Source organism: Saimiri boliviensis, chromosome X (assembly GCF_048565385.1).
Source record: "Saimiri boliviensis isolate mSaiBol1 chromosome X, mSaiBol1.pri, whole genome shotgun sequence".
Classification (NCBI taxonomy): Eukaryota; Metazoa; Chordata; class Mammalia; order Primates; family Cebidae; genus Saimiri; species Saimiri boliviensis.
The window spans coordinates 37,732,257-37,758,196 of record NC_133470.1 but is presented as its reverse complement, the minus strand read 5'-3'; the positions used below and the strand labels follow the sequence as shown (position 1 = coordinate 37,758,196).

General features: G+C 38.5%; 1 protein-coding gene across 6 annotated transcripts in view; it reads right to left on the bottom strand.

The window, feature by feature from the left end:
* USP9X (ubiquitin specific peptidase 9 X-linked) overlaps positions 1 to 25,940 on the bottom strand; it is a 153,585-nt gene that overhangs the window by 40,467 nt on the left and 87,178 nt on the right. For all 6 annotated transcript variants that reach the window (XM_074392152.1, XM_074392155.1, XM_074392154.1 and 3 more), the window contains 7 exons: positions 13,127 to 13,257; positions 12,616 to 12,894; positions 10,645 to 10,770; positions 9,191 to 9,316; positions 7,501 to 7,667; positions 753 to 861; positions 375 to 521 (listed from right to left, as the gene is read on the bottom strand). In XM_074392152.1, coding sequence (XP_074248253.1) covers positions 375 to 521; positions 753 to 861; positions 7,501 to 7,667; positions 9,191 to 9,316; positions 10,645 to 10,770; positions 12,616 to 12,894; positions 13,127 to 13,257 — 1,085 coding nt within the window. The remainder of the gene's footprint in view (positions 1 to 374; positions 522 to 752; positions 862 to 7,500; positions 7,668 to 9,190; positions 9,317 to 10,644; positions 10,771 to 12,615; positions 12,895 to 13,126; positions 13,258 to 25,940) is intronic.

The following is a 25,940-nucleotide window of genomic DNA, read 5'->3' as shown; positions in this document are numbered from 1 at the left end:
CTGCCCAAATCAAAGGTATCAGATGTTATAATCAAAAGTTCTGCTCTATCAGACTCGTTTTTGACATAAACAATTCAAGAATACTTTTTTTAAAAAGTGGGAATTTGCAAAAAGGCCCCAAATGCTAAAATAAAAGAAGCTGAACACCAGTATTTCAAGTCTCAAGTAAGCAATCCATTTTACAAAACAAGATATGCATTCATTTTGTGAATCACAGGTTACTAACATCCACCAATGCAGAGTACATTTCTTTGGTCCCTTTTATCAGTCTTTGGAATTTTCACTCAACCAAAATGCTCAAAAAATATAAATCATTAATAAAACAACCTATTTACTAATACTGACATATAAATGTAGTATTAACTGCAACTTACCCTAATTCTTTTTAGCCAATCAATTTCATTATTGAGAAGAACTTCAGCATTGGGTACATTAATATTACTATTGTAAGCATAATTAAGAAGGTGTCTTAAAAGAGTAAAGTAGTCGCCTGAATGTTTAGCTCTCTCTCTTGCTGTGCTCTGGAAATGAAGTAGAATAATATCAATTTACATGTCTATGCTCAGAATCCCCTTTCTTAAAGCCAGAATTAACTAGAGAAGATGACTATAACAGTATGGGAAATTAAGTAATATTTCATTTATTAAATATAGACTGTCCTATCTTTAATGCAGGCTAAAAACCACAAATTACTGAATGTTTCTTGCTTACAGAATGAATCACATTGATAAGCATTTTTTAAAAAATCTCACCCCCAAAACAGTAAAGAGTAGAGTAATGAAGAAAAGTAGAGGCCGGTGTCCCATGCAACATCTGGTGCACATTAAAAAGAACTGCTCCTGTGCCACCTGACGAACAGTTCTGAAATAAAAATGTTTCACATTTAATACATTATTTTCATTAAAAAAATAACTGTAACATTGTTCCGTCTTGGGGAGGGCAGGTGGGGGGAATATAAGAGGGAGACAAATTAATAGTAAGGATACAGGATTATCCCACCTACACACACCAAGCTCTCAAGCCAATACCACATTAACAGATGAGCTTAAGCTGTATGTCCAGGACTATAACCTCAAATTGACACTAAGAGAGTTTAAAGGATACCACCTTCCAACATCTCTTTCTTGGAAGAGACTAGAAATGTTCCTCTATATACAAAATGCTCTACAGTAAGCCTTATGCATCTTTTTGGCCTTCCACAGAATTTTCATTAAACTGTGGTTTTGCACAACAGTTCTGTGGAAATTCTATAGTAATCACAGTAAGGTTATTATGGCAGATGTCTCTTATACCAGGGGTCCCCAACCGTCAGGTCAGAGGGCCGAGTGGGCATTATAGCCTAAGCTCCACTTCCTGTCAGATCAGCGGTGACATTAGATTCTACAGGAGCACAAATCCTACTGAACCATGCAAGGGTTCTAGCTTGTGTCCTCCTTATGATAATCTAACTAATACTCATGATTTGAGGTGGAATCCTTTCATCCCAAACTACCCCCCACTATCTCCTCAATCCACGGAAAAACTGTCTTCCATGAAACTGGCCCCTGGTACCAAAAGAGTTGGGGACTGCTGCCTTATACCATACTCTAGCAGTTCTAAAAGCACAGTCCGCAGAGCAGCATCAGCATTATCTGGGAACTTATTAGAAATGCCAATTCTCAGGCTCCAATGCAGACCTCCTTAATCAGAAATACTAAAGGTGGGACCTAGCAATGAGTTAATAAACTCTTCAGGTGAATCTGATGTGCACTAAAGATTGAGAACCACAGCCCTGGCATGGTGGCTCATGCCTGTAATCCCAGCACCATGGGATTACAGGCCAAGGCAGGTGGATCACGAGGTCAAGAGATTGAGACCATCCTGACCAACATGGTGCAATCTGTCTCTATTAAAAATACAAAAATTAGCTGGGGTGGGTGGTGGTGGTGGTAGTGGTGGCGTGTGCCTGTAGTCCCAGCTACCTGGGGCTGAGGCAGAATTGCTTGAACCTGGGAAGTGGAGGTTGCAGTGAGCCAAGATCGTGCCACTGCACTCCAGGCCGGCAACAGAGCAAGACTCCACCTCAAAAAAAAAAAAAGACTGAGAATTACAATACCATATTTTCTCTCTGATGAGCCATGGGAAAAACTTGCTGTGGTTCCAGTACCGGGAATCATGGATGTATCTTTTTTAAAAAGTGTGTTATGTACTATATAGATCTCACTAGAAAAAATGCTTCAAGAGGACAGAGACATCATCTATTTAGTTAACATTGCGCCTCCGGAACCTAGAATACTATCTGGCATATAGAAGGAGTTCAAGAACCGGTTATCAAATGTGTAGTCTATCTCCATTACAAAGTAAACTCTTTCAGGGTAGGACTCTTCTTGATGCCAGAGGTCCTAGCACCTAGAACTATGTCTGACATATGGAAGACGCTCAACAAGCATGCATCTGCTAAGCATTTGTGTATATCTTAAAGACATCACAAACTGTATTTCATGGATAACTACATTTCTGTCTTTGTGCTAGTTACTAGAGAACTCAGAACCTAATTTAAAGTACAAGTGTAAAGGACCTGACCACATATATTCTGTGTACTAACCTCCCTCCCTAGATGGTATCTGACAGCATATATTCTGTGTTCTAACTCCCTCCCTAGAGAGTAAGAACAGTCCATAGGTCTATAAATCAGAGGGATTCAGAAGCCCCTAACATTTTTGGAGGTAGAATTTGGGGGAAACCCAAGTAAACCAAAATCAGGCGTAATTACTTTTCTGAGAAGCAAGCCCAAAAGTTTTGTCAGATTTTCAAAGGTGTATGTTACTCCCACTGCTTTGATTTACTCATTTTACAACAAGTTAAGTATACAGCCCAAATGTGGGGATGGGGTAGGCAATAAAGTTGATGCTTGTCAATTCCTGATAAAACTTCCCTGAGAAAATGCAGGCTTCCATAGTGCTTCAAAAGAAACACACTTCTGTCAGCAAATCCTGTTGCCTCTACCTTCACAACAGTCAGTCCCCTTTTATTTTAAACAGGGTTTCCACCTGTCACCCAGGCTGGAGTGCAGTGGCACAACCTAGCTCACTGTAACCTCAAACTCTTGGGTTCAAGAATTCTTTCTACCTCAGCCTCCGGCGTAGTTAGGACTACAGGTGCATGCTACCACATCCAGCTAAAAATATTACATATATATAGAGAGAGATAGAGAGAGAGAGAGAGAGAGAGAGAGACAGAGAGAGAGAGAGAGAGAGACAGAGAGACAGAGAGACAGAGAGACACAGACAGACAGACAGACAGACAGACAGACAGACAGACAGACAGACAGACAGACAGACACTGGGTCTTGCTCTGTTGCCCAGGCTGGAGTGCAGTGGCACGATCATGGCTCACAGTAGCTTCACCTCCCTGGGCTCAGGTGATCTACCCACCTTAGCCTCCTGAGTAGTTGGGATTACAGGCATGTGCACCATGTCCTGCTTATTCTATTTTTTTAGAGATAAGGTCCCACTATGTTGCCCAGGGGTGGTCTCGAACTTCTGGCCCTAAGTGATCCTCTGGTCTTGGCCTCCCAAAGTGCTGGGATTACAACCATGAGCCACTGCATGCAGCCTACTGTCATCTTTTATTTGAATTCATAAAATAGCTTGCTTTTCCTGCTATCCTATGCACTATTCTTAACCAGAACAAACTTATAATATTAAGGTGCAGCACATTATTTCTGTGCTTAAAACCCTCTGAAGGATTCCCATCTCATTTAGGGTCAGAGTCAGTGTTCACAGTGAACTATAAAAACCCTCACAAGGTGTTTGTTATCCTCTGACTTTACTCCCTACAACTGTCCCTGCTCCCCAACCTCCTCTCCTCCATCCCCTCATCTCCTTGCTGTTCTTTCACATGTCAGGCATGTTTCTGACATGCCTGGGCATATACATCTGTTGTTTTTTTCTGCTTAAAATATACTACCCCCATTAGCCACACAGGTTATTACTTTGCTCTGAAAGGTAATGATAAAAGGTGACCCCTAAACAAAGCTATCACCTTTGTGAAGTCTTCAACCACCCTATATAAAAACCAAACTCCACTCATGCTCTCCTTATGCCCTCCACACTACACAGCCCCTTTTCCTGCTTTACTTCATCCCCATAGCACTTATTCCTATCTGATACGCTTCTCTTATGTCTTCTCTTCCCCTATTCCTTTTGGCACATAAGCTCCTAGAAGGGTAAGATTCTGTCCGTTTTGCCATATCCCTAGTGGGTAGTGTCTTGTACACAATAGGTATTTGATCAGTATTCACCAACATATACACGAGACTGCCTATACCACATTAAAAATCAAACACTGCTTAGACCTTAGTATCATAGGCCTTCTGTCATACTGACTCCCACTAACATCCTTGACTCCTTTTCTACACATTTAACCAAATACTCAGCTCTGCTCAGAAAGCACTATCCCAGGAGTGGCAAAATCAAATGCTTTCATGGGTCCAAGAAGTAACATAAATGAGTTAACTAGCCAGGGGATAAAGCAAAAGGCTGTGGAAACAGCAGAAAACAATATCATATCTAAAAGAATTTAAATCCACTGCAACTAATTACAATAAAATAAGATCAGTGTCATGATGAGGAAGCAGACCATCTAGTAGGAACAGAGAGGTCAAGGAAACCTTTCCTAGTTTATGGATAAGGAAAAGTTACTGGAATATGTGGCACTTAAGTTGAAACTTCTGAGTGAGTAGAAGCAGGGACCAAATTATGCAGTGCTTATAAGCCAAATTTAAATGTTGGGACTTAATTAAAAGATAATGGGAAGACATGGGAAGAAAATTTTAAGCAGGAAAGCAACAAGATCCTATCTTCTAGAGCTCACTCTGCTTGCCATGTAGTCAACAGATTAGAAGAGTACAACACTACAGGTGGAAAGATAAGGGTACTATGATTGTCCAGGGAATGTGTCCAGATTGCTTAGGTCAGGGTAGACCATGAGGAGGAAAGCATATGGAGTCCAAAGACACATGAAGTAAAAGCCATATAACTGGGAGTGAGAAAGGGAGAGGGAGAGAGAGCAAACTGGCAATGCCCATCTTCTACTTTGATGCACAAATTCTACCCCAAACATGAGCTCACATGCTACATTCTGCACAAAACCTTCACTTTTGTTCTTTCCAGGTAGAAAGTAAGTTATTCCCCTCCCAATTCTCAAAGTATTTTACCTTTTATGACACCAATTTCTGTCTCAAAGTTCCTTGAGTACAACAACTGCCTTGTTTGACTTTGGTTTTAACTGCCAAGCACATAGGTAGGAATTCATATATTTGCTGGTGGAGTATAATTACACCCACAGCCAAATTTGTGTAGCAGAAATGTCAGAACTCGAGAGGTAGTAAACCTTCAGTCATAGCTTTAGCATTTAGTGATGATATGACCTTGTCAGTCATTTAATTTCTATAGTCCTTGTGCCTCTCCATCAACAAAGTCTACTTCTGAGTTGCTATAGGGATTAAGTGAGAAGTACCTTGTAAGTAACTATGTTTAACCATGACTATAGGATTATAAACTCCATCTGAAGGGCAGACTTGTACACAGCTTGCAATCCCTTTTCTGAAACCCCTGGGGCCAGTATGTATTTGAGGATTCTGCTGTTTTTTTTTTTTTTTTCTCCTTTTTGAGACAGAGTTTGACTCTTATTGTCCAGGCTGGAGTGCAATGGCACCATCTTGGCTCACTGCAATCTCTGCCTCTGGGTTCAAGCGATTCTTACCTCAGGCTCCCGAATAGCTGTGATTACAGGCACCCACCACAATGGCCAGCTAATTTTTTATATTTTTAGCAGAGACAGGGTTTTACCATGTTGGCCAGGGTGGTCTCAAACTCCTGACCTCAGGTGACCCACCCACCTCAGCCTCCTAAAGTGCTGGGATTACAAGCATTAGCCACCTAACACAGTCTGGGGATTCAGATTTTAGAATATTAATGCCAATAATTAACGTCCAAGTTAGATTTTCTGAAAATTCTTACCGATGGGAAATAATGGATTTTGAACCTACATGGGCATTCAGGTATTTATAAAAATCAGGTACCTAAAACTCAAAAAGATCCTAACCTACAACACCCTCCTTATTATTGCAGACAATGTAACAGTGACATAATGAGATAACATGTTTCCTACAGTACTTTACCACACTACTTGCAATTATCAGGGAAGAGAGGGGAAAAATGGTTCTGACTTTGATATAAGGGGAATTTTCATAAAGGGTAGAGGGCAAAAAAAATGTGTTAAATCAAGTTCCTTAATACTTATTAGACTAAGAAGTGAAACAAGTTCCTAATTTGAAGATTTAAAAAAAGTCAATATAGAATAAGAAACTTGCTACCCTCCAGGTTTGACTTATATAAAACTGTTGGCTAATCATCTTTTCTATCCTCACCACTCCTACATGTATGCATCATTAAATGGAACTAGACTTACTGAACCTATTTATCTTTTCTAATGTGCAGAAATGTCTTCTCAGGGAGGTGGCATGCCCAACCTGATTTGTGGAGATCCTATTAAAGGAGTTTCTGAATAGGCTGGACTGGATGTCCTCAAAGAACTTACCGAAGGAACTTCTTAAAATAGGTGATATTCCCACTTTAGAACCACTAAATCACTTTCGACTCTAAAGTGACATTCCCACTCCAGACTCCACATCCTATGTAGTGGGCAAGTTGAACCTACCCGCGACAGCATGTAAATTTTTAAAACTTTACTTATCACTACACTTCATTTCAACAAATGGCTTATTTTGACTTTACATTAACCTTTCATCCATGATTTTTGTCATTATTTAATGGCATGTGATGGAATGATAAACATTTTCTGTGTCTTTTCACAAAATATAGATAAGACGGATTAATTACATATAATGGTGACACTAATTAAAGCTCAAGTTTATAAAGTTACTGTATACAAGTCAGGATCAGATTGATATAAGGGGATGGAAACCAACATTTTCTATAAATCTGACTGATGTGCACAAAAAGAAGCTCAAGACAAAATTACTGTCACTGATTAAATGCTCTTGAAATGAAAACAAGAGCTTTATACTGATCTTTATTCTCAGTGTAAACTGCAAAAGTTCTTACAGTGACCCATCTTGGAAATTTTACATCAAATTCATTTTGGCTTAAAAAAAATCTGGCATCTAGGAATCTAAGATAGGAGGCCAATGTCCTATATCATTTAAATCTTGCAAACTAGATTTTTAGAAACAGGCTAATCTATATACCTCCTAGGTAAAGCTAAATTCTAAAATTAGAAAACATCATGCTTTGACAATTAATATTGGCATTTGCAGAGACTAAAACCAAATAAATTTACGTTAAGCAAAACACTGTTAAGTAATAAAATTTCCATCAATACCAATGTGCTATAGAGATAATAAATATTTGACTTTTGGGATACATTTTGCCAGCAAAAATTAATTCACTCCACTTACAAAAAAGTAAGTTTCTTACAATTAAAAAAGATACTTACTTGCTGTGACAGTGCAATAGTAAGTCAATGATGAATGTCTGCCAAGCCTTTTCTTTACTAAGAGCATCTAAGGCTGTTGGAATCAAGGCAAAACATAAGGTCATCACTTCCAATGCTTCACAGCAAACCTGTTCGTCTTCCAAGTCTGGCTCATTGCCTGCATTGGTCTGTAAAATTATAATCAAGAACAAATTACGCAAAGAAGCATTTAAGAAACATCTCATACGACTTCTAGTTAGTACTTAAAACTCACCTACTCACTTAAACCACCTGGCCTCAGCCTCTCTGAAGCTGCATGCAACTCTTGAGGTCCCCTTGGAATAGTCTGGAAATGACTTTAATAGAAAATAAAGTCTAATTCCATTATTTTCCTGTGTCCCAAGGAAGGCTGAAGGAGCACACTGAGCACACTACCTATTTCTTTGAGACATTCTGAATTGTTTACTTCTGAACCAACACCAACCCTTTCTCAAGAACCACTGTGGCATGGCACTTAGGTACTTTAGACTAGTTCCATTGTGTAGCTTGCCTATCGTGCAATTTTATTAAAATTCAATTGTCTTTGACAACTACTTGGGAAGGGTTTCAAAGACTTACAACCTAAAGTATGCTTGGGGAGGTATTAATAAAGTCTAACTTGACTATATTCATCAAAAAGTATTAACTAGGCCGGGTGCGGTGGCTCAAGCCTGTGGCTCAAGCCTGTAATCCCAGCACTTTGGGAGGCCGAGACGGGTGGATCACGAGGTCGAGAGATCGAGACCATCCTGGTCAACATGGTGAAACCCCGTCTCTACTAAAAATACAAAACATTAGCTGGGCATGGTGGCTCGTGCCTGTAATCCCAGCTACTCAGGAGGCTGAGGCAGGAGAATTGCCTGAACCCAGGAGGCGGAGGTTGCGGTGAGCCGAGATCGAGCCATTGCACTCCAGCCTGGGTAACAAGAGCGAAACTCCGTCTCAAAAAAAAAAAAAAAAAAAAAAAAAAGTATTAACTATAGTACGTGCCTAAAACAGAATAGGCATTCAGTTACATGCTGAATGAATACGCAGGGCTATGCCAGACAGATACTATGGAACATGAACATATATCCTGGGTAAATCAGCGTTATGTTGGACATATAAAGGAAGCTCTACCAAGCCAGGGAAGTTCCTGGAACTCAATTTCTTCTCCTAAGCATGTAGCATCAGGGGCAGGCACTCATGATAAATCAAAAAGCCAACCATAGCTTCTCTTCTGTAGATAATTTGCTTAATCTAGTAGAAGGTCAGGAATGATATCTAATTGGCTAACACTATTCTTATTTTTGACTGCCTTAAGAGAATCAAATAAAAACACTTAATGCCTTGATACCATTAACTGACAAACCAAAATTTATGCAGGACAGAAAGATAATAAAAGAAAAAATAGAATGGGATAAAGCAAATTAAGTATGAGACAATTCTATCTGATCCCCACAAGAAAGTGAAAAAGGCAATTTCATTTAAAAAGCAGCCCCATGGCAGGATTAAGTACTTAATTTTCAATATAAAATGTTACCATATTCTCAATATAACTATCAGTTATTTTTTAACCATTAAGATGCAAGTGATTGGATTTTTTAAAGTAGCAAACTTAATAAAAATCAAACCATAAGCACAATTAAGAAACATTTGTTTGCAAGAAATATAGTTCTGTAGTAATTCTTACCTTCTCATAAATTTTAGTGATTTCTTCATTTGGGCTAAATACTAGCTGTAATGACCCACATCCTGATGCCCAGATAATTTTTTGTATAGCTCTAATTACACAAATATCAGGCATATATCTTGAAGCCTGAAAGATAACGAGTAAATAGAACTGTTGATAGAATATGAGAGTAAAATTATGATTAGAAAAACAAAAATGCTTCACCTTGTAAAGGAAATAGGAATTACTGTGTAGTACCATTGTCTTTAAGTCTTTAAATTCCCAAGTTGCCTTTGTCTTTAAAAGAAAAAGGGGGCGGGGGGGTGGGTGGGCTCTGTCTCTGTCTCCCAGGCTAGAGTACAGTGGTATGATCATAGCTCACTACAGCCTTGAATTCCTGGCCTCAAGAGATTCTCCAAGATTCAGGCTCCCAAGTAGATGGAACTCCAGGCATCTGCCACTGCACCTGGCTTATTCCCCAACTCCCGACTTTAAACAGCAATACAACAAAGTATGCTCCCCAAGTTATCCGGCCCTTTACTAGTATACTTTAAGACTACAAAGATGACAACCCTTCCACTCATAGTTTCTTATCCAAGAAAAATGAAAACTTATATCTACACAAACACTTGTACACAATGTTCACATCAGCTTTATTCACAGTCAAAAAGGGAAAACGATCCAACTGTCTATCACCACGTATATAACCAAAATGTGGAATATTCATAACAGGATACTAGTTACCAATAAAAAGGAATGAACTACTGATCCACACAACATAGATAATTCTCAAAGTCATTAGTGAAAGAAGGCAGACATGAACACACACTATATTCCATCTGTATAAAATTCTAGAAGACAAAAAATACTCTCTAGGGACAAAAAAAGCAGTGATTACCTGGGAAAAGAATAACTGCAAAGGGGCATAAAGAAAGAGTGATGAAAATATTTGGTTTTGACTGCAGCAGTGGTTTCACACATATATGTCAAAATTCACTGAATCTGGCCCAGGCATGGTGGTTCATGCCCATAGTCTTAGCACTTTGGGAAGCTGAGGCAGGTGATCACCTCAAGTCAGGAGTTCGAGACCAGCCTGGTCATCATGAAACCCCATCTCTACTAAAAATACAAAAATCAGCTGGGTGTGGGGGCTGTACTTGGGAGGCTGAGGCAGTAGAATCACTTGAACCTGGGAAGCAAAGGTTGCAATGAGCCAAGATGGTGCCACCGCACTCCAGCCTGGATGACAGAGTGAGACTCCGTCACACACACAAAAAAACAAACAAAAAAAACACCACTGAATCTGTATACTTTAAAAGGATGCTGTTTATTATACATAAAGTTGATAAAAACAGAAAGTACTAATAGTAGACGAAACCGATATTAAGAGGACATTATCTATAGAATAAGACAGTGATTAAAATAAGTGGGCCTAGTAAAATTAAAATTGTGACAGAAGTCTCAGTAAAACTAACCTCATCAGATATCTGCTGAGCAAGACGAACTGACACATTTCTAAGCATGCACTCGGATGATGGATTAGGAATGCTCTGAAGGGCACTTTGTAGCACCACTGCTTGATCATGGGTAACCTGGTTGACCTGAAAAAAGTTAACCATTTTATTTGGGGTAAATAATTTGTACATAACCAGACCTAACCATTTGCTATTCATTCATCACCCACTCCCTCAGAACTACTTCCTTGCATATACACATTATAGAACCTGTGGCAACTTACACAAAAAACACTACCAACAAGATGGGCTTCCTCTCTTTCTTGTGCACTGTAGTGCCACGTGTCTGTGGAAATCTCCATTCTAGAGCAATCCAACTCGTGTCTCTACATCTGGGCTCAGCTTAACTTGCAGGGGATAATGATACACAATAGACTGGTTCCAATCCCTTCTAGAGACTCAGTGAATTATTGTACCTCTTCTATGTACATGCCTTGGGCAGACCCTGTTTGTATTCCCCATTGTTATCACATTTTGCTTTGGAAAAAAAAAAGAAAAGAAAAATTCTTCCAGAGAAGTTGGGGGAGGGGGGGAATTAAGGAATACTGAAAAAGCAGTAAGAAGACTAATGTATGAAAGGTACCCTAGTTTTTACTTAATAGTATAATCAAGTTGTTAAATCAGTGAAACAGATTAATTTCATTACGTAGTTGTTAGCAAGGCAATTCTGACTGCCTTCAAGTTGTAATTCCCCTCCAATATACTATAAATATTTCTACAATATTTAGATATTTCTGTATTACTAATTTTGCATTGGGCTCCCTACTGTGAGCTCACTGAGATTAGAGGTTATTATGTACCTCTGTACCACAGTGGCACCTTCTCTGAATATTGAAGAAAGGTGAAAGTGGAAGTATGTAATTGTTTTCTATGTACTTCATTAAGCATCTGTGTCAGGGATCATGACAAAAATCTGTTTTTATCCTAACAACAAGCTGTCTTTTAACTTAAACTACTTAAAAAAGAAAATTCTAACAAAAATGGGACCTGTGATATAAAATAATATATAAAATTTAAGCTATTTTTTACAGAAAATTCCTAACACACACCTAAGTGTGAATGTAGAATTAACTCCCATGTACATATTACTTAGCTTCAGAAATTATCGCCAGTGGACCAAATTGTAATCTTAACTATCCTCCCTTGCTTTTCATCATCTCTCCACCCCAGGATTGTTTTTAAGCAAATCCTGGTTATCATATAATCTAACCTGGAAGTATCTCAGCAATGGGGGGGGGGGGGGGGGCTCTTCCTTTTAAACATGACCACAATATTATCACAGCTAAGACAACTATATATGATATTACCATAATTATCAACATTCTGATCTCCCCAACTGAAACCTAAGCCATTTCTAAAGAAGAAAATCTTTATTCCTAGAGCTTTTACTTTCTATCAGTAACTTAGTAAAACCATTGTTTATGATGTTCATAAAATTTTAGTTAGAATTAAATGCATAGTTTGATCTCTCAAAATTAAGTATCAAATTCTGGCTTGTCTTGGGAATTTTTAGTGACATGGAACAAGAATGCCACCAAGGCAGAAACAGAGTCAGAATGAGCTCAGAACTTGGGTTTAAGGCCAAGGTGGGAAGGGAAACTAGCAACAAGATAAACCAATTACATCTCTTATTACCATCTGTGTTTTTATATATCTGCCAGGCACAAGTTAATGAGATTCATATGGAATTTTTGTTAGGTTTAAAATAGTTGAAAGTCAAGCAAGATTTAAGTGGGCAGGGAGAAACTACCCTCTCAAATTATTAGCAGTCAGTGAAAAGTATTTATACTTTTAATACAAACATCATAAAGAAAACCTCTGAAAGGTACTCTGAACATTGAGTCAACCTTGAACTCTACACTTAAAATGCTAGTTTCACTTTAAAAATTTCTATCTACTATTATAAAAAGATTTTTAAAAAGTCTGTATTACCGGTGTCATGGGATTCACACCTTCTACACCTGGTTGACAAGCTTCTGCCACAGCTCGAACGTGACCATAGCCAATGGCAGTTAGCAAAAGCTTGGCTATTTTAAGAGCATTGAGGTAGGCACCCCTTCGAGTTTCCATATCTGCATTTGGTAGGAAGTTATTTCTGGTTAGCATACTCAGTACAAGGGGTAGGCCACCACTTTTCAAGAAATGAAACTGAAAATCAGAGGAATCATCAGTCAGAGGTGCACCAGCAGGCATTAACAAGGCATAGACTACCTGGAAAAATAGAGAAGAGGGGGAGAGGGCTGTATTAAAAGATATTTTAAAAACTTACTTTTATTTATACTATTGTCACTGCCAAGAAATTCTTGACCATTTCACTATTATTTCAAATTAACATTTCATTTCAAAAATATTTCATTACAATTTTACCCAAATTATTCACATTACCACATGAAAGGTCAAATTAAAAAAAAAACACAGAATTTAAAAGGGAATAAAAACCAACCTCTGTTAGATATAGCACTTGTGAGGCTGAAGGACCAAAGAAAAGTGAGTCAAGAGACGGACTAAGGCTGCTTTCTCCAAGTTTGGCATGGTCTAAACAAATAGCTCTTAATTTTTCTATCGTTGTGCTATCTGGAGGAAAAAAAAAAAGAGAGTGTGAAACAAAACATAATTCATGTGTTCATGCATATTTAACTTTTGATATCTTGAAGACCATATTAATATGGATTAACAATCCACTCAAGTCAGGCTCTATAGGCTCAAACTTCGTAAGACATAACAAGACCTGGATTGATTTAAAAAAGAAAAAAAAAAATTGGGGGCAACCAGGGCTCTTTAATCAGTTACTCTAAACACAATGCATCTGCTATTCAGGGACCTCAAATCAACATACCCTCCCCTCAGCCAGTGGAGACAGAAAAAAATACATTTCAAAAGGAATCAGTTCTGACTGAAAGTAAGAAAAAAAGTATAAGCTCTTCCCTCCAAACTCTTTACTGTATGCCCCGACACTACATATTAACTGGCTTGCTTCACCGAAAGAAACAGGAAAATAAACCCTGAAAAGCAAACATCAAAAAAGGGTAAGTGCCTATGTTCATTCACCTCAACGCAATTAGCGTTTTTGTCCTTTTGTCATAATACTAAAACATCAATTTATTTTAAATTATGGTGAAGACCGCCATGTTCTCACTCATAAGTGGGTGTTGAACAATGAGAACACAGGGACATAGGGAGGGAAACATCACACACCGGGGCCTATTGGGAGGTGGGGGGGCTAGGGGAGGGAGAGCCGGGGGTGGAGGAATTGGGGAGGGATAGCATTAGGAGAAATGCCTAATGTAGATGACAGGGGGATGGATGCAGCAAACCACCATGGCATGTGTATACCTATTTTAACAATCTTGCAGGATCTGCACCTGTACCCCAGAACTTAAAGAATAATTAAAAAAAAAAAATTATGGTGAAGAGGTGCAGTTGGGGGGGGAGGTACGCATAAGATAATCCCAAAATGCAATTAAGCATTAGCTACCAAATACTCGAACTTTATTAATAGTCAATCAACCCTGGAAAGTATTTTGATGATCGGCTTATTTCTAAGGTAACTGTCCTATGAATAAAAAAACCACTTGATAAATAATTAAAAAAAAAAATTTTTAAGTATGAGTTCCTGGCGAAAGGAGAATCTAAAAGAAAAAAAAGAGAAAAATTTTAAAGTAAAAGCTTCTTTTAAAGAAAAGAAAAATGATGAAAAATTACTATGATTTTCTTTGGGTAAATGAATTTTTACAGGCCTAGAAAGAGCAGCCAGTATCTTATGCATTTTTCAATTTGTGTTGAAATTATCACTTCTCTCTATTCTGAAGGGATAGCAACATATATAACCAATTAAAATATTAAATTTTTAAAATATTTATGTATATCTTCTCATGTCATTGACTATTCATCTTTATCATTTTATCTGATTACTAAAATGACCATGTTATTTTACCAGTTTAATACCTATTATTGGGCATTCAGGTTTTTGCCTCCCCCGACCTTTTTAAACACCAAAGAATCTAGCAACTGAATTTTTATAATTTTCCCCATGCAAATGGCATGGGGAAAAACCCTGCAAATGGCATGAAGAACTTAAATATAATGCTCAAGACTTGACATATAATGCCCAATTACTCCTAAAAGCAAACCAATTCATGTTTAACCACTGTATCTGACAGTATCTTGCTTGGCTTAAAAATATTCCGAGTGAAGGATGGAGGCAAAAGGGAGTAGGAGAAAAAAAAAAGAGTTCAAGAAAAGGAAGTAGTAGTTCTTTTTTTTTTTTTTTGAGATAGGGTCTCACTCTGTCACCCAGGATGAAGTGCTGTGGCATGACCACAGCCTCAACCTCCCTTTGCATTTTTTTTTTTGGTAGAGACAGGGTTATGCCATGTTGCCCAGGCTTATCTCAAACTTCAGGGGTTCAAGTGATCCTCCCACCTTGGCTTCCCAAAGTGTTGAGATTACCAGCGTGACCCGGCCAGAAGTGGTAAACTAAGCAAATCACTTAATGGTGCTGAATTATAGTTTACTTATTTGAGAGATCTGAATCAAAGTAACACTCAGTGGCCATTCCAGCTCTCACATTTGTCAACCTAAATTATTTTAGTTCCCTGATTATATACATGTTCATTTTATTAAAAACGAAAGACAGAAAAATTTAAGCCAGTCATAATCTGTAATCCAGAGTTCATTACGACTTTATTTCTTTCTAGTCTTTTGAAAAGACACCTAAGCTTTGGGAGGTCAAGGTGAGAGGACTGCTGGCGCCCAGCATGTCAAGACCAGCCTGCATAACACAGCAAGACCTCCATCACTACAAAAAATTTTTCAAAATAAGCCAGGTGTGGGCCAGACGCAGTGGCTCATGCCTGTAATTCCAGCACTTTGGGAGGCCAAGGTGGGCGGATCACTTGAGGTCAGGAGTTCAAGACCAGCCTGACCAACATGTGAAACTCCATCTCAACTAAAAATACAAAAATTAGCTGGGCTTAGTGGTGTCTGTCTGTAGTCCCAGCTACTCGGGTAGCTGAGGCAGAAGAATCACCTGAACCCAGTAGGCAAAGGCTGCAGTGAGCCAAGAATGCACCACTGCACCGCAGCCTGGGCGACAAGAGCAAGACTCTTTTTCCCCCCCAAAAAAAAAATGAGCAAGCCAGGTGTGGTGTTGTGCACCTGTTAGTCCTAGCTACTCCTAGGCAGGAGCCTCACTTGAGGCTAGGAGTTTGAGGTTACAGTAAGCTAGGATCATGCCACTGCACTGATCATGACACAGTAAGGCCCTCTCTGTTTAAAAAAAAAAAGAAAAAAAAAGAAATGTGCCGGGCACAGTGGCTCATGCCTGTATTCCCAGCACTTTGGGAGGCTGAGGCGGGCGGATCACAAGGTCAGGAGTTCAAGAACAGCCTGACCAATATGGTGAAACCCCGTCTCTACTAAAAAAACAGAATTTAGCTGGGTGTGGCGGCATGCACCTGTTAGTCCCAGCTACTCAAGAGGCTGCGGCAGAATAATCGCTTTAACCCGGGAGGTGGAGGCTGCAGTGAGCCAAGATCACTCCACCGCACTCCAGCCTGGGCGACAGAGTGAGGAAAAGAGGAGGAGGAAAGGAAAGGGAAAGGGAAAGGGAAGAGAAAAGACAGAAAGAAAGAAAGAAAGGAAGGAAGAAGAAATGGCATTTAAGCTATGTGTCCCAGGTGAATTAACTATCTGTGCCTCAGTTTCTCCATCTTTAAAATACAGATAAAATTAAAAATTTCCTTATAGGGATGGTATGCAGTTTATCAGTGCTAAGAACTTACCACAGACTTTTACAAAAAACTGTATTAGATACAGAGAGGACTGCAGAAGTTTTAAGTTTAATGGCACATCACAACAAGGGTACTTGGCTTCAGGCAAAGATTCAGAATGAACAGAAGAGTAGTTAATGACTGGGGAAAAAGCTACTGATTCTATCTTTCCCATGCATTTAAAATACATCCAAAAGTGCACAAATACTAAATGATCACCCAAATGTTACATAGCTAGTTACTATAGCCAGAAATAGAATTTCTAACTACTTCTTATTCTTAGGGCTCCTATTTCCTTTCTTATTCAAGAGTTTATGTGTCTAAAACATGGTGACAGAGAGTGGGTTAATGTTTACTGAATACTAAGTGCCAGTCACTAGGCTAGGGGTGTTCCATACATTGCCTCATTTAATCCCTGCAATTATACAAAAACGTTATTATCCCAGTTCTAGGGATAAGGAAGATCTAATAAACTATGAAACTTAGGTTTAAGGCCATAGAGTAGCAATTAGAAGCAGGATTTATACACAAGTCCATTGGAGTCCAAAGCCTATGACTTTTCTGCTGTAATACAACCATTACTAGCTTTTTCAAAAGCTGGCTGTTTCAAATTTAGGTAGTATGGTATATAAAATATGAAAAAGCACCTGCTTCAAGTTTCCTAACGGTCTGACACAAGCTCATGCATGCCATCTGGTGGCATTAATTGCCAATCACAAGCTCAAGGATTCGGTGGTAGGTTTCCATTTTTACAGCATGTTGTGAAGGTTGAATGTGCAGTAAAGCAATTCAAGGACTATTACTGAAATATTAGCAAATAAAACCATGTAAATTCTAAACACTGTAACAGACAAGAATAAAATAAAAAAATCTTTGAGAGAAGACTTAGCTAAAAATCTAATGTGAACTGCTTCTGTCCCATGATAATTGCAAAGCCAAGTCCCAATGAGATGTTTAATTTAGAAAATGGAGGTAATAAAAGCAGAAGATAGCTTTTAAAAATTGTGTGTCAACTAAATATGGTATACTTAACTATATTTATCAGTACTTCGCCCCTAAATCCCACTAAAATGAGAATTAATGAATATAAAAATACAGAAACTCAAAAGAACATTAAAAACAGAAGAGGAAGCAACACATTAAACAGCTGTCAACAAATTACTTAAGGCATAGTGAAGATGGAGATTGGTTTAGCTGAACCAAGAAGTGCTTATGAAGGCAAGGAGAAGAGGATGCCTATAAATTAGTGCCCCACTAAATCTGAAAAAGGTAACGGTATGAAAACAACAAACACTTGAGAAGGCACAGATGATTCAAAGCCCTAAAAAGACAGAGAGGCTGAAGACTAAGAAGCATTTCCAACTCCCTCAGATTTAGGAAGTTGGGGAAACAGATTTCTCATTGCTGTAGAGATACAAATATGAAATGGGGACAACTAGGAAGTTGAACTTGTACAAGCGTGAACCTGTGGTTAATTAACTGCAGGATACAAAAATCAACATACGAAACTCAGTAGTGTTTCTATATGCCCGTAGCAAACTATCTAAAAGAGAAATCAAGAACGCAATCTTACTCACAATACCTAGAAATAAATTTAGGCAAGGAAGCAAAAGATCATTACAAAAAAGCTGATGAAAGAAAGAAAAACAGGACATGAATAAATGGAAAAATATTCGATTTTTACATACGATGAATAATAAGGGTCTAGTTTCATTTCTCTGCATGTGGATATTCAGTTTTTGCAACACCATTTTATTCAAGAGACTGCCTGTTTCCCCAACTTCCTAAATCTGAGGGAGGTGTAACGAATGTTGTTAACATGCCCATATTACCCAAAGCAATCTACAGACTGAATCCAATCGCTATTAAAATACCAATTATCTTCTTCACAGAAACAGAAAAAAATGTCATTTGAGCTGAATCTGCAAGGTAAAACAACAGCAACAAAAAATAAATATAAAACACTCCTAAAATTCATATAGAACTACTAAAGACTCCAAATAGCCGAAGCAATCTTGAGCAAAAAGAACACAGCTTTAAGGCATTATACTACTTGACTTCAAAATTTACTACAAGGCAATAGTAACACAAACAGCATGGTATTGACACAAAAATAGACACAGATCAATTGAACAGACTAGAGAACCCAGAAATAAATCCACATAATCAGAACCAACTGATTTCAACAAAGGTGCCAAGAACACACATTGGGGGAGAAAAGGCAATCTCTTGAATAAAAATGGTGCTGCGAAAACCGAATACCCATACGCAGAAAAATGAAACTAGACCCTTATTATTCATCACATGTAAAAATCAACTCAAGATGGGTTAAAAACTTCAATGTAAGACCAGAAACTATAAAACTACTAGAAGCAAAACACAGGGAAATGTTTCATGCAATTAGTATGGGCAAGGACTTTTTGGATAAGACCTCAAAAGCACTGGCAACAAACACAAAAATAGACAAATGAAATTACATTAAACTAAAAAGCTACCCAACTAAGGAAGTAAGACCACAAAAAGACAAATCTATAGAATGGGAGAAAATATTTGCAAACTACGCATCTGACAAGGGGTTAATATCCACAATATATAAGGAACTCAACAGCAAAAAATTAAAAAAATCCAATTTTTAAAATGGGCAAAAGACTTGAATAGATATTTTCACAAAAGACATCCAGTCCAGGTGCGGTGGCTCATGCCTGTAATCTCAGCATTTTTGGACGCTAAGGGGGGCGGATCAAGAGGTCGGAAGATCAAGACCATCCTGGCCAACATGGTGAAACCCCGTCTCTACTAAAACACACAAAAAATAGCTGGGTGTGGTGGCACACGCCTGTAGTCCCAGCTGCTCAGGAGGCTGAGGCAGGAGAATCACTTGAACCTGGGAGGCAGAGGTTGCAGTGAGCTGAGATCATGCCACTACACTACAGCCTGGGGACAGAGTGAGACTCCATCTCAAAAAAAAAAAAAAAAAGATGACATCCAAATGGCCAACATGTACATGAGAACACAATCAACATAACTAATCATTAAGGACATGCAAATCCAAACCACAATGAGATATCACCTTACCACAATTAAAACGAAATAAGGATGACATTGCTGGGCGCAGTGGCTCACGCCTGTAATCCTAGCACTTTGGGAGGCCAAGGTAGGTGGATCACCTGAGGTCGAGTTTAAAACCAACCTGGCCAACATGGAGAAACCTCATCTCTGCTAAAAATACAAAAATTAGCCGGGCAAGGTGGTGGGTGCCTGTAATCACAGCTACTTGGGAGGCTGAGGCAGGAGAATCGCTTGAATCCAGGAGGCAGAGGTTGCAGTGAGCCAAGATCACACCACGGCCCTCCAGCATGGGCAACAGAGCAAAAACTCTGTCTCCAAAAAAAAAAAAAAAAAAAAAAAAAAAGACTTATCCCTTTAGCCCTCAAATTTTGATTTCTAAATACCTTTTCTCTCACTAAGAGGAAAAATGGCAGATTCCAGAGCCAGGGCAAAGGAAATACTATAGATGGGCTTTAAACATCTTCTCATACCAGAAAGTAATAAAGTATCTTAAAAAATTGAGGTTATATAAAAAAAGACACTGGGTCTAACCTATATGGGCTTCCATTGACCATATCTAGGACAACTGAGTATCAAAAGAAATAACAATTATAACAGTTATAACCCAATGAATAAAAATAAATCTATAAGAGTAATAATATATAACAACATAAAGGGGAAAAAACGAAGCACTACCTGTATGGTAGAATATCAACTAATAAATGTAAAAAGGATGACAAAGTTAAAACAAAATTATCACTTTGCAACCATCATAGTAAAAACATTTAGGCAATAATCACAATAGATGATAAAACAAATGTTTGATGAGGAAAAGATAGTTACAAAGTCTCAAAGCATCTCCCTACACAAGAAAAAAAACTTTAGAGGAGAAATCTGGCAGGTATCAACTATATATAGTAATATAGACTGATCTGGGTTAATGTCACCAACTAAAGACACAGTGACATGTGTCTCTCAATGTGATGCTTAGACACATCAACATACAAGCAGTATTCTGTCAAATGTACAACCTCCATATAATCATCAGAACAGATAAAATCCAATGAGACACATTTAGCACTACAACTGACAACTGACCTGTGCTATTAAAAAACAAAGTCACGGCCGGGCGCGGTGGCTCAAGCCTGTAATCCCAGCACTTTGGGAGGCCGAGGCGGGTGGATCACGAGGTCGAGAGATCGAGACCATCCTGGTCAACAAGGTGAAACCCCGTCTCTACTAAAAATACAAAAAGTTAGCTGGGCATGGTGGTGCGTGCCTGTAATCCCAGCTACTTAGGAGGCTGAGGCAGGAGAATTGCCTGAGCCCAGGAGGCGGAGGTTGCGGTGAGCCGAGATCGCGCCATTGCACTCCAGCCTGGGTAACAAGAGCGAAACTCCGTCTCAAAAAAAAAAAAAAAAAAAAAAAAAAAAAAAAACAAACAAACAAAGTCACAAAAGATGAAGACTGAGGAACGATTCCAGATTAAAGTCAACTAAAAAAAGATACCAAATAATTATTCAATGTATGAACCTTGATTAGATCCTCGACCAGAAAACATTGTTATAAAGTCCATTACTGGGGAAAATGTCAAAATGTGAAAATGGTCTGTAGATTAGATGATATTATTGTATTCTGCTTTTTTAATTTTGAATAAATACTATGTTAATGTAAGTAAGAATGTCCTTGTTTTCAGAAGACAAAAAGATGATTGTCTACAACTTGTTCTCCAAAGGTTTAAAAACAACAACAAAAAAAACACATAATGCCATAACTACAGCAAACTGTTACTTACTGAATTTGGGAGCTCTTTGTATTCTTTGTAAATAGTTTGAAATTATTTTAATATAAAAACCTAGTTTTGTTAAAAAAAAAAAAAAGAAAGAAAGAAACAAACAAACTAACTTCAGGGTCAGTAAAAGATGATGCTGGAAAAAGAAAACATAATATTCATCAGTAATAGCCTAGAGAGAATTAATTACAGTCTGCTATGCCATAGCACATGTTTCTATAACCCCAATTAGCTCACATTCGATTGGCAAATATAATGATGTCAGTAAAATGGGGAAGCCATATGTGATTTCTCCAAGGCAACAGTAGCCAGAATAGTAGAACTGTTAATCCTCAACAAAAAATAAAAATGAGCAAAGCAAAAAGCCCCCTCAGCTTGACAGCTGTGTATAGGTAGAAGCCTGCTTCTTTTTAAAGGAAAATTTAAAGTGAATATTTGCATCAAGGGGTCATCCTGGGAGGTACACACCTAAACTAGACTTTCATGGACCTTGGCAGGTTTTACTTCCCCCTGTGCCTATCTTAACGGTAGCCCATCTATCTCAGAGCTCCACTCTTCTGCATCATATCTCGGCAATGTCAAGTCAGCATTTCCTCTGTATTGGTTTGTGTCTTTTTACAATCTCCTGAGGAAACCTTCAGCCACACTGAAGTACTTGCCTGGGCTGTCCAAGTTATCTCCGAGGATACTAATTATTATCTCATTAGTGCTCTGATTAAACTGTGTGCAAGTTTTAAAGGTAATCCTATGTTGGGAATTAGAGACCACGAAGGAGAAGGAGGAAGCCCAACAAGCGGGTAGAGCTCAGCATAAAGATTTAACTCAAAGCAGCGTGACGAGTGTGCCCCTGGAGTGGAGACCCAACATTCAGAGACAGAGTCCTTCTGCATTCAAAGAAAGGCATGTGTGTGCCTGCGTGCATGCTGGACATAACTGATTAAATAGGAAAATAAGTGAAAGGATAACAGAAGCCAGGTTTTTCACTGTCAGAAAAAGGAGTTTGAGAGTTGGCCGGGTACAGTGGCTCATGCCTGTAATCCCAGCTACTGGGAGGCTGAGGCAGGAGAATTCCTTGAACCCGGGAGGCAGAGGCTGCAGTGAGTCAAGATTGCGTCACTGCACCCCAGTCTGGATGACAGAGTGAGACTCCATCACAAAAAACAAAAACAAAAGAGAGTTACAAATATGGAGAGGGAGAAAACTAGAATGAAACTGTAATAGGCTGGAATGAGAGGAAGTTGTGTGACCCCATGGTTTTGTAAAAACATACATACACACATACATTTATGTGTATGTATATATAGTAATATAGACTTAAATGTAGACGCACATACATACGTTCCTTAGTTCTAACTGCTAAGAGAGCTGGGGAGAAACAACACATCAATAGCAATGAGTGCAATAAATGTCCAGATCTTGGTTTCTAAATACCATTCTTCAGGAAAATAAACCAACCAGGGCTCCTTGGAGAAACAGCCAATTCCAGGACTCTGGCAGAGAGAGTTTAAGATGTTAATCTGGAACTACTTCTTCTTCCTTCTTTTTTTTTTTTTTTTTTTTTTTGGAGACAAGGTCTTGAAGGTCTTGTTCTGTTGTCCAGGCTGCAGTGCAGTGGCATTATCATATAGCTCAACGCAGTCTCCATCTCTCACGCTCAAGTGATCCTCCTACCTCAGTCTTCCAAGTAGCTGGGACTAAAGGTGTGCATCACCACACCCGGCTAATTTTTAATAGAGATGAGGTCTGACTATGCTGCCCAGGCTGGTCACAAATGCCTGAGCTCCAGGGATCCTCCTGCCTCGTCCTCCCAAAATGTTAGGATTATAGGTGTGAGACATTATACCTGGCCTATCCTGAAACATCTTAAGTCAAAAAGGATACAAGTGCTGAAAGAATAATGGAAATATATGAAAGTAACAAAGAACAGCCTGAAAGGACTCCCACTGGCCAAATTAGAGATCATTTTAGCGTCAAGATAAATGATAGCAACAGATTATATAACCTCTTGACCAAAATTTCATACAGATAAAAATGAATGAATGAAAAACGAAAAGCCTAATGAGGAACAGTATAAACAGTTTCAAAGTACCTTTGCACAAAATACTTTATTTTTGAGACGGAATCTCACTGTTGCTCAGGCTGGAGTGCACTGACATGACCTTGGCTCACTGCAACCTCTGCCTCCCAGGTTCAAGTGATTCTCCAGCCTCAGCCTCCTGAGTAGCTGGGATTACAGGTGCATGCTACGATGCCCAGCTAATTTTTGTCTTTTTTAGTAGAGATGGGGTTTTGCCATGTTGGCCAGGCTGGTCTTGAACTCCTGGCCTCAGGTGATCTGCCCACCTCAGCCTCACAAGTGATGGGATTACAGGCATGAGGCACTACGCCTGGCCCAAAATCCTTTCCAAGGGAAGGGTAATTTTACAGTGGAGAAGCAAGGAAAAAACTCAAGTGATCACAATAATCATCATCAGTAACAGGAAAAACTGAAATTACACACTATCTGATGAGATGCATTGAGAAGAACAGAGCATTGCTTCTATGGTATTTCTGCCACAGATGCATAACCTGAATCTAATCATGATAAAACAGACAAATCTAGACTGAAGGATATTCTATAATTAACTCGTCTGCAATCTTTAAGATCAAGGTCATGAAGGCCAAAGACAGTATGAGGAACTGTTTCAGAAGGAAACTAAAGAGATTAATTAACTGAATGCAATACAGTTATTCCCCAGTATCCACTGGGGGTGGGGGGGGGGTGGTTCTAGGATCCACCCTCCCAATACCAAAATCCAGGGATGCTCAAGTACCTTACATAAAAATATGTGGAATTTGAATATGACCTATGCACTCCTTCCTGTACACTTTAAATCATCTCCAGATTACATTCATGTGTTGTGTATGTTCTGAGAAATGCATCATTAAGCAATTTCATCATTGTGTGAACATCAGTGTGTGTTTACAACAGATCTAGATGACAAAGCCTACAATACATCTAGGTTATATATGGTATAGCCTATTACTCCTAGGCTACAAAAACCAGGTGGTAATGGGACTACAAAAACCATACAAGTATGTTACTGTACTGAATACTATACACAATTATAACACAACGGTAACTATTTGTGTATTTAAACATAGAAAAGGTACAATAAAAATATGGTATTGTTTTATGAGACCAACATTGTATATGTAGTCTGTCACATCATTATCCAGTGCCTAACTGTACTTGTAACACCTAATACAATGCCTACACATAGCTTCATTCATGTGGATTCAACACAGTACTCAGCATGTGGCAAATTCAAGTTTTGCTTTTTGGAACTCTGAACAACGTTTTCTCCCCGAAACATTTTTGATCCACAGTTGGTTCAATCCATAGACGCACAACCCATGGACATAGAGGGCTGACTATATTTGATTTTGAACTGTATCTTTTTGCCGTGAAGGAGATTACTGAAAACATTGAATAGGGCAGTAATGAATTGACATTAACTTCCTGGTATAGATGGCTGAATTTTGCTTATATAGACAAATATTCCTGTTTGTAGGGAAAGTATTTGGTGGTAATGGGACTACAAAAACCAGCAAATTATTCTCAAATGTTCTTAAATTATACTTCTAATTTTTCCGTAAGATTGTAAATATTTTCAAAAAACACATTAAGAAAATTTTTAGGTTGTACAGGCCTGAATGATCTGCCCAAACTCTACTTTTCCCCCATAAGCCCTACCATTTTTAGTGCATAATTTTGCCAAACGGTAGGTTTTAAAGGAACACCCATACATTAGAAACACAAGAATGTTAGTGAAAAATAAAATCCTATGTATGGAAAAGTATAACTAGGAGAAAGGTCCTGACATTTTAACACTAGAATATCTGGAGGGGAAAAGCCAACAAAACAGCTGGAAAAAGTTAAAGAAGCCACCCCAAAGATGGAATATGATTAAAGAGAAAAGAGAGAAGAAAGGAAGAGAGAAAAGATAAAATCAGATCTAGTAGATTCACCATCACACTCAGACATTTCAAAGACAAAGAAAATGCAAAATGCTGGTGAGAAAACTATCAAAGAATACAAAGATGATGCATCACAAAACAGACCTAACTCTAAGGCACATCATAGTATTTCAAAATGTAAGGATAAGGGACACCTGGGGTGGGTGGGGAAGGAAAAAATAAAATGTAAGGATAAAACCAAAAATTCCAGAGACCAAGGTCACATGCAAAGGAAAACAAACCAAGAGAACTCTGGTCTTCTCATCAGGAATGTCACCAGCTAGAAGGAATACATTTTCAAACCTAGGATTCTATACCCAAACCACTAATCAAATTTGACAGTTTGTCTACATTCAGATAAAAAATGTCTCCAAAAAAAAAGAAAGAAAGAAAGAAAGAAAAAAAAAAAACCCCATCTACCTTCCATATGCCCTTCCAAACTACAGGAGGATGTACTTTAACAAAATGAGAGCTCCTTAAGCATGGCCTAAGACATAGGAGCCAGTGAACTAGGATCTGACACAGGAAAGTTTTAGAAACTAGAGTCCCAAAACAATGGTTGTATAGCAAAGAACAACCAGAGGAGAAGGAGAGTCCTAGGACAATAGTGGAGCCAATGAATCATATAATGTATATAACAATAGAAA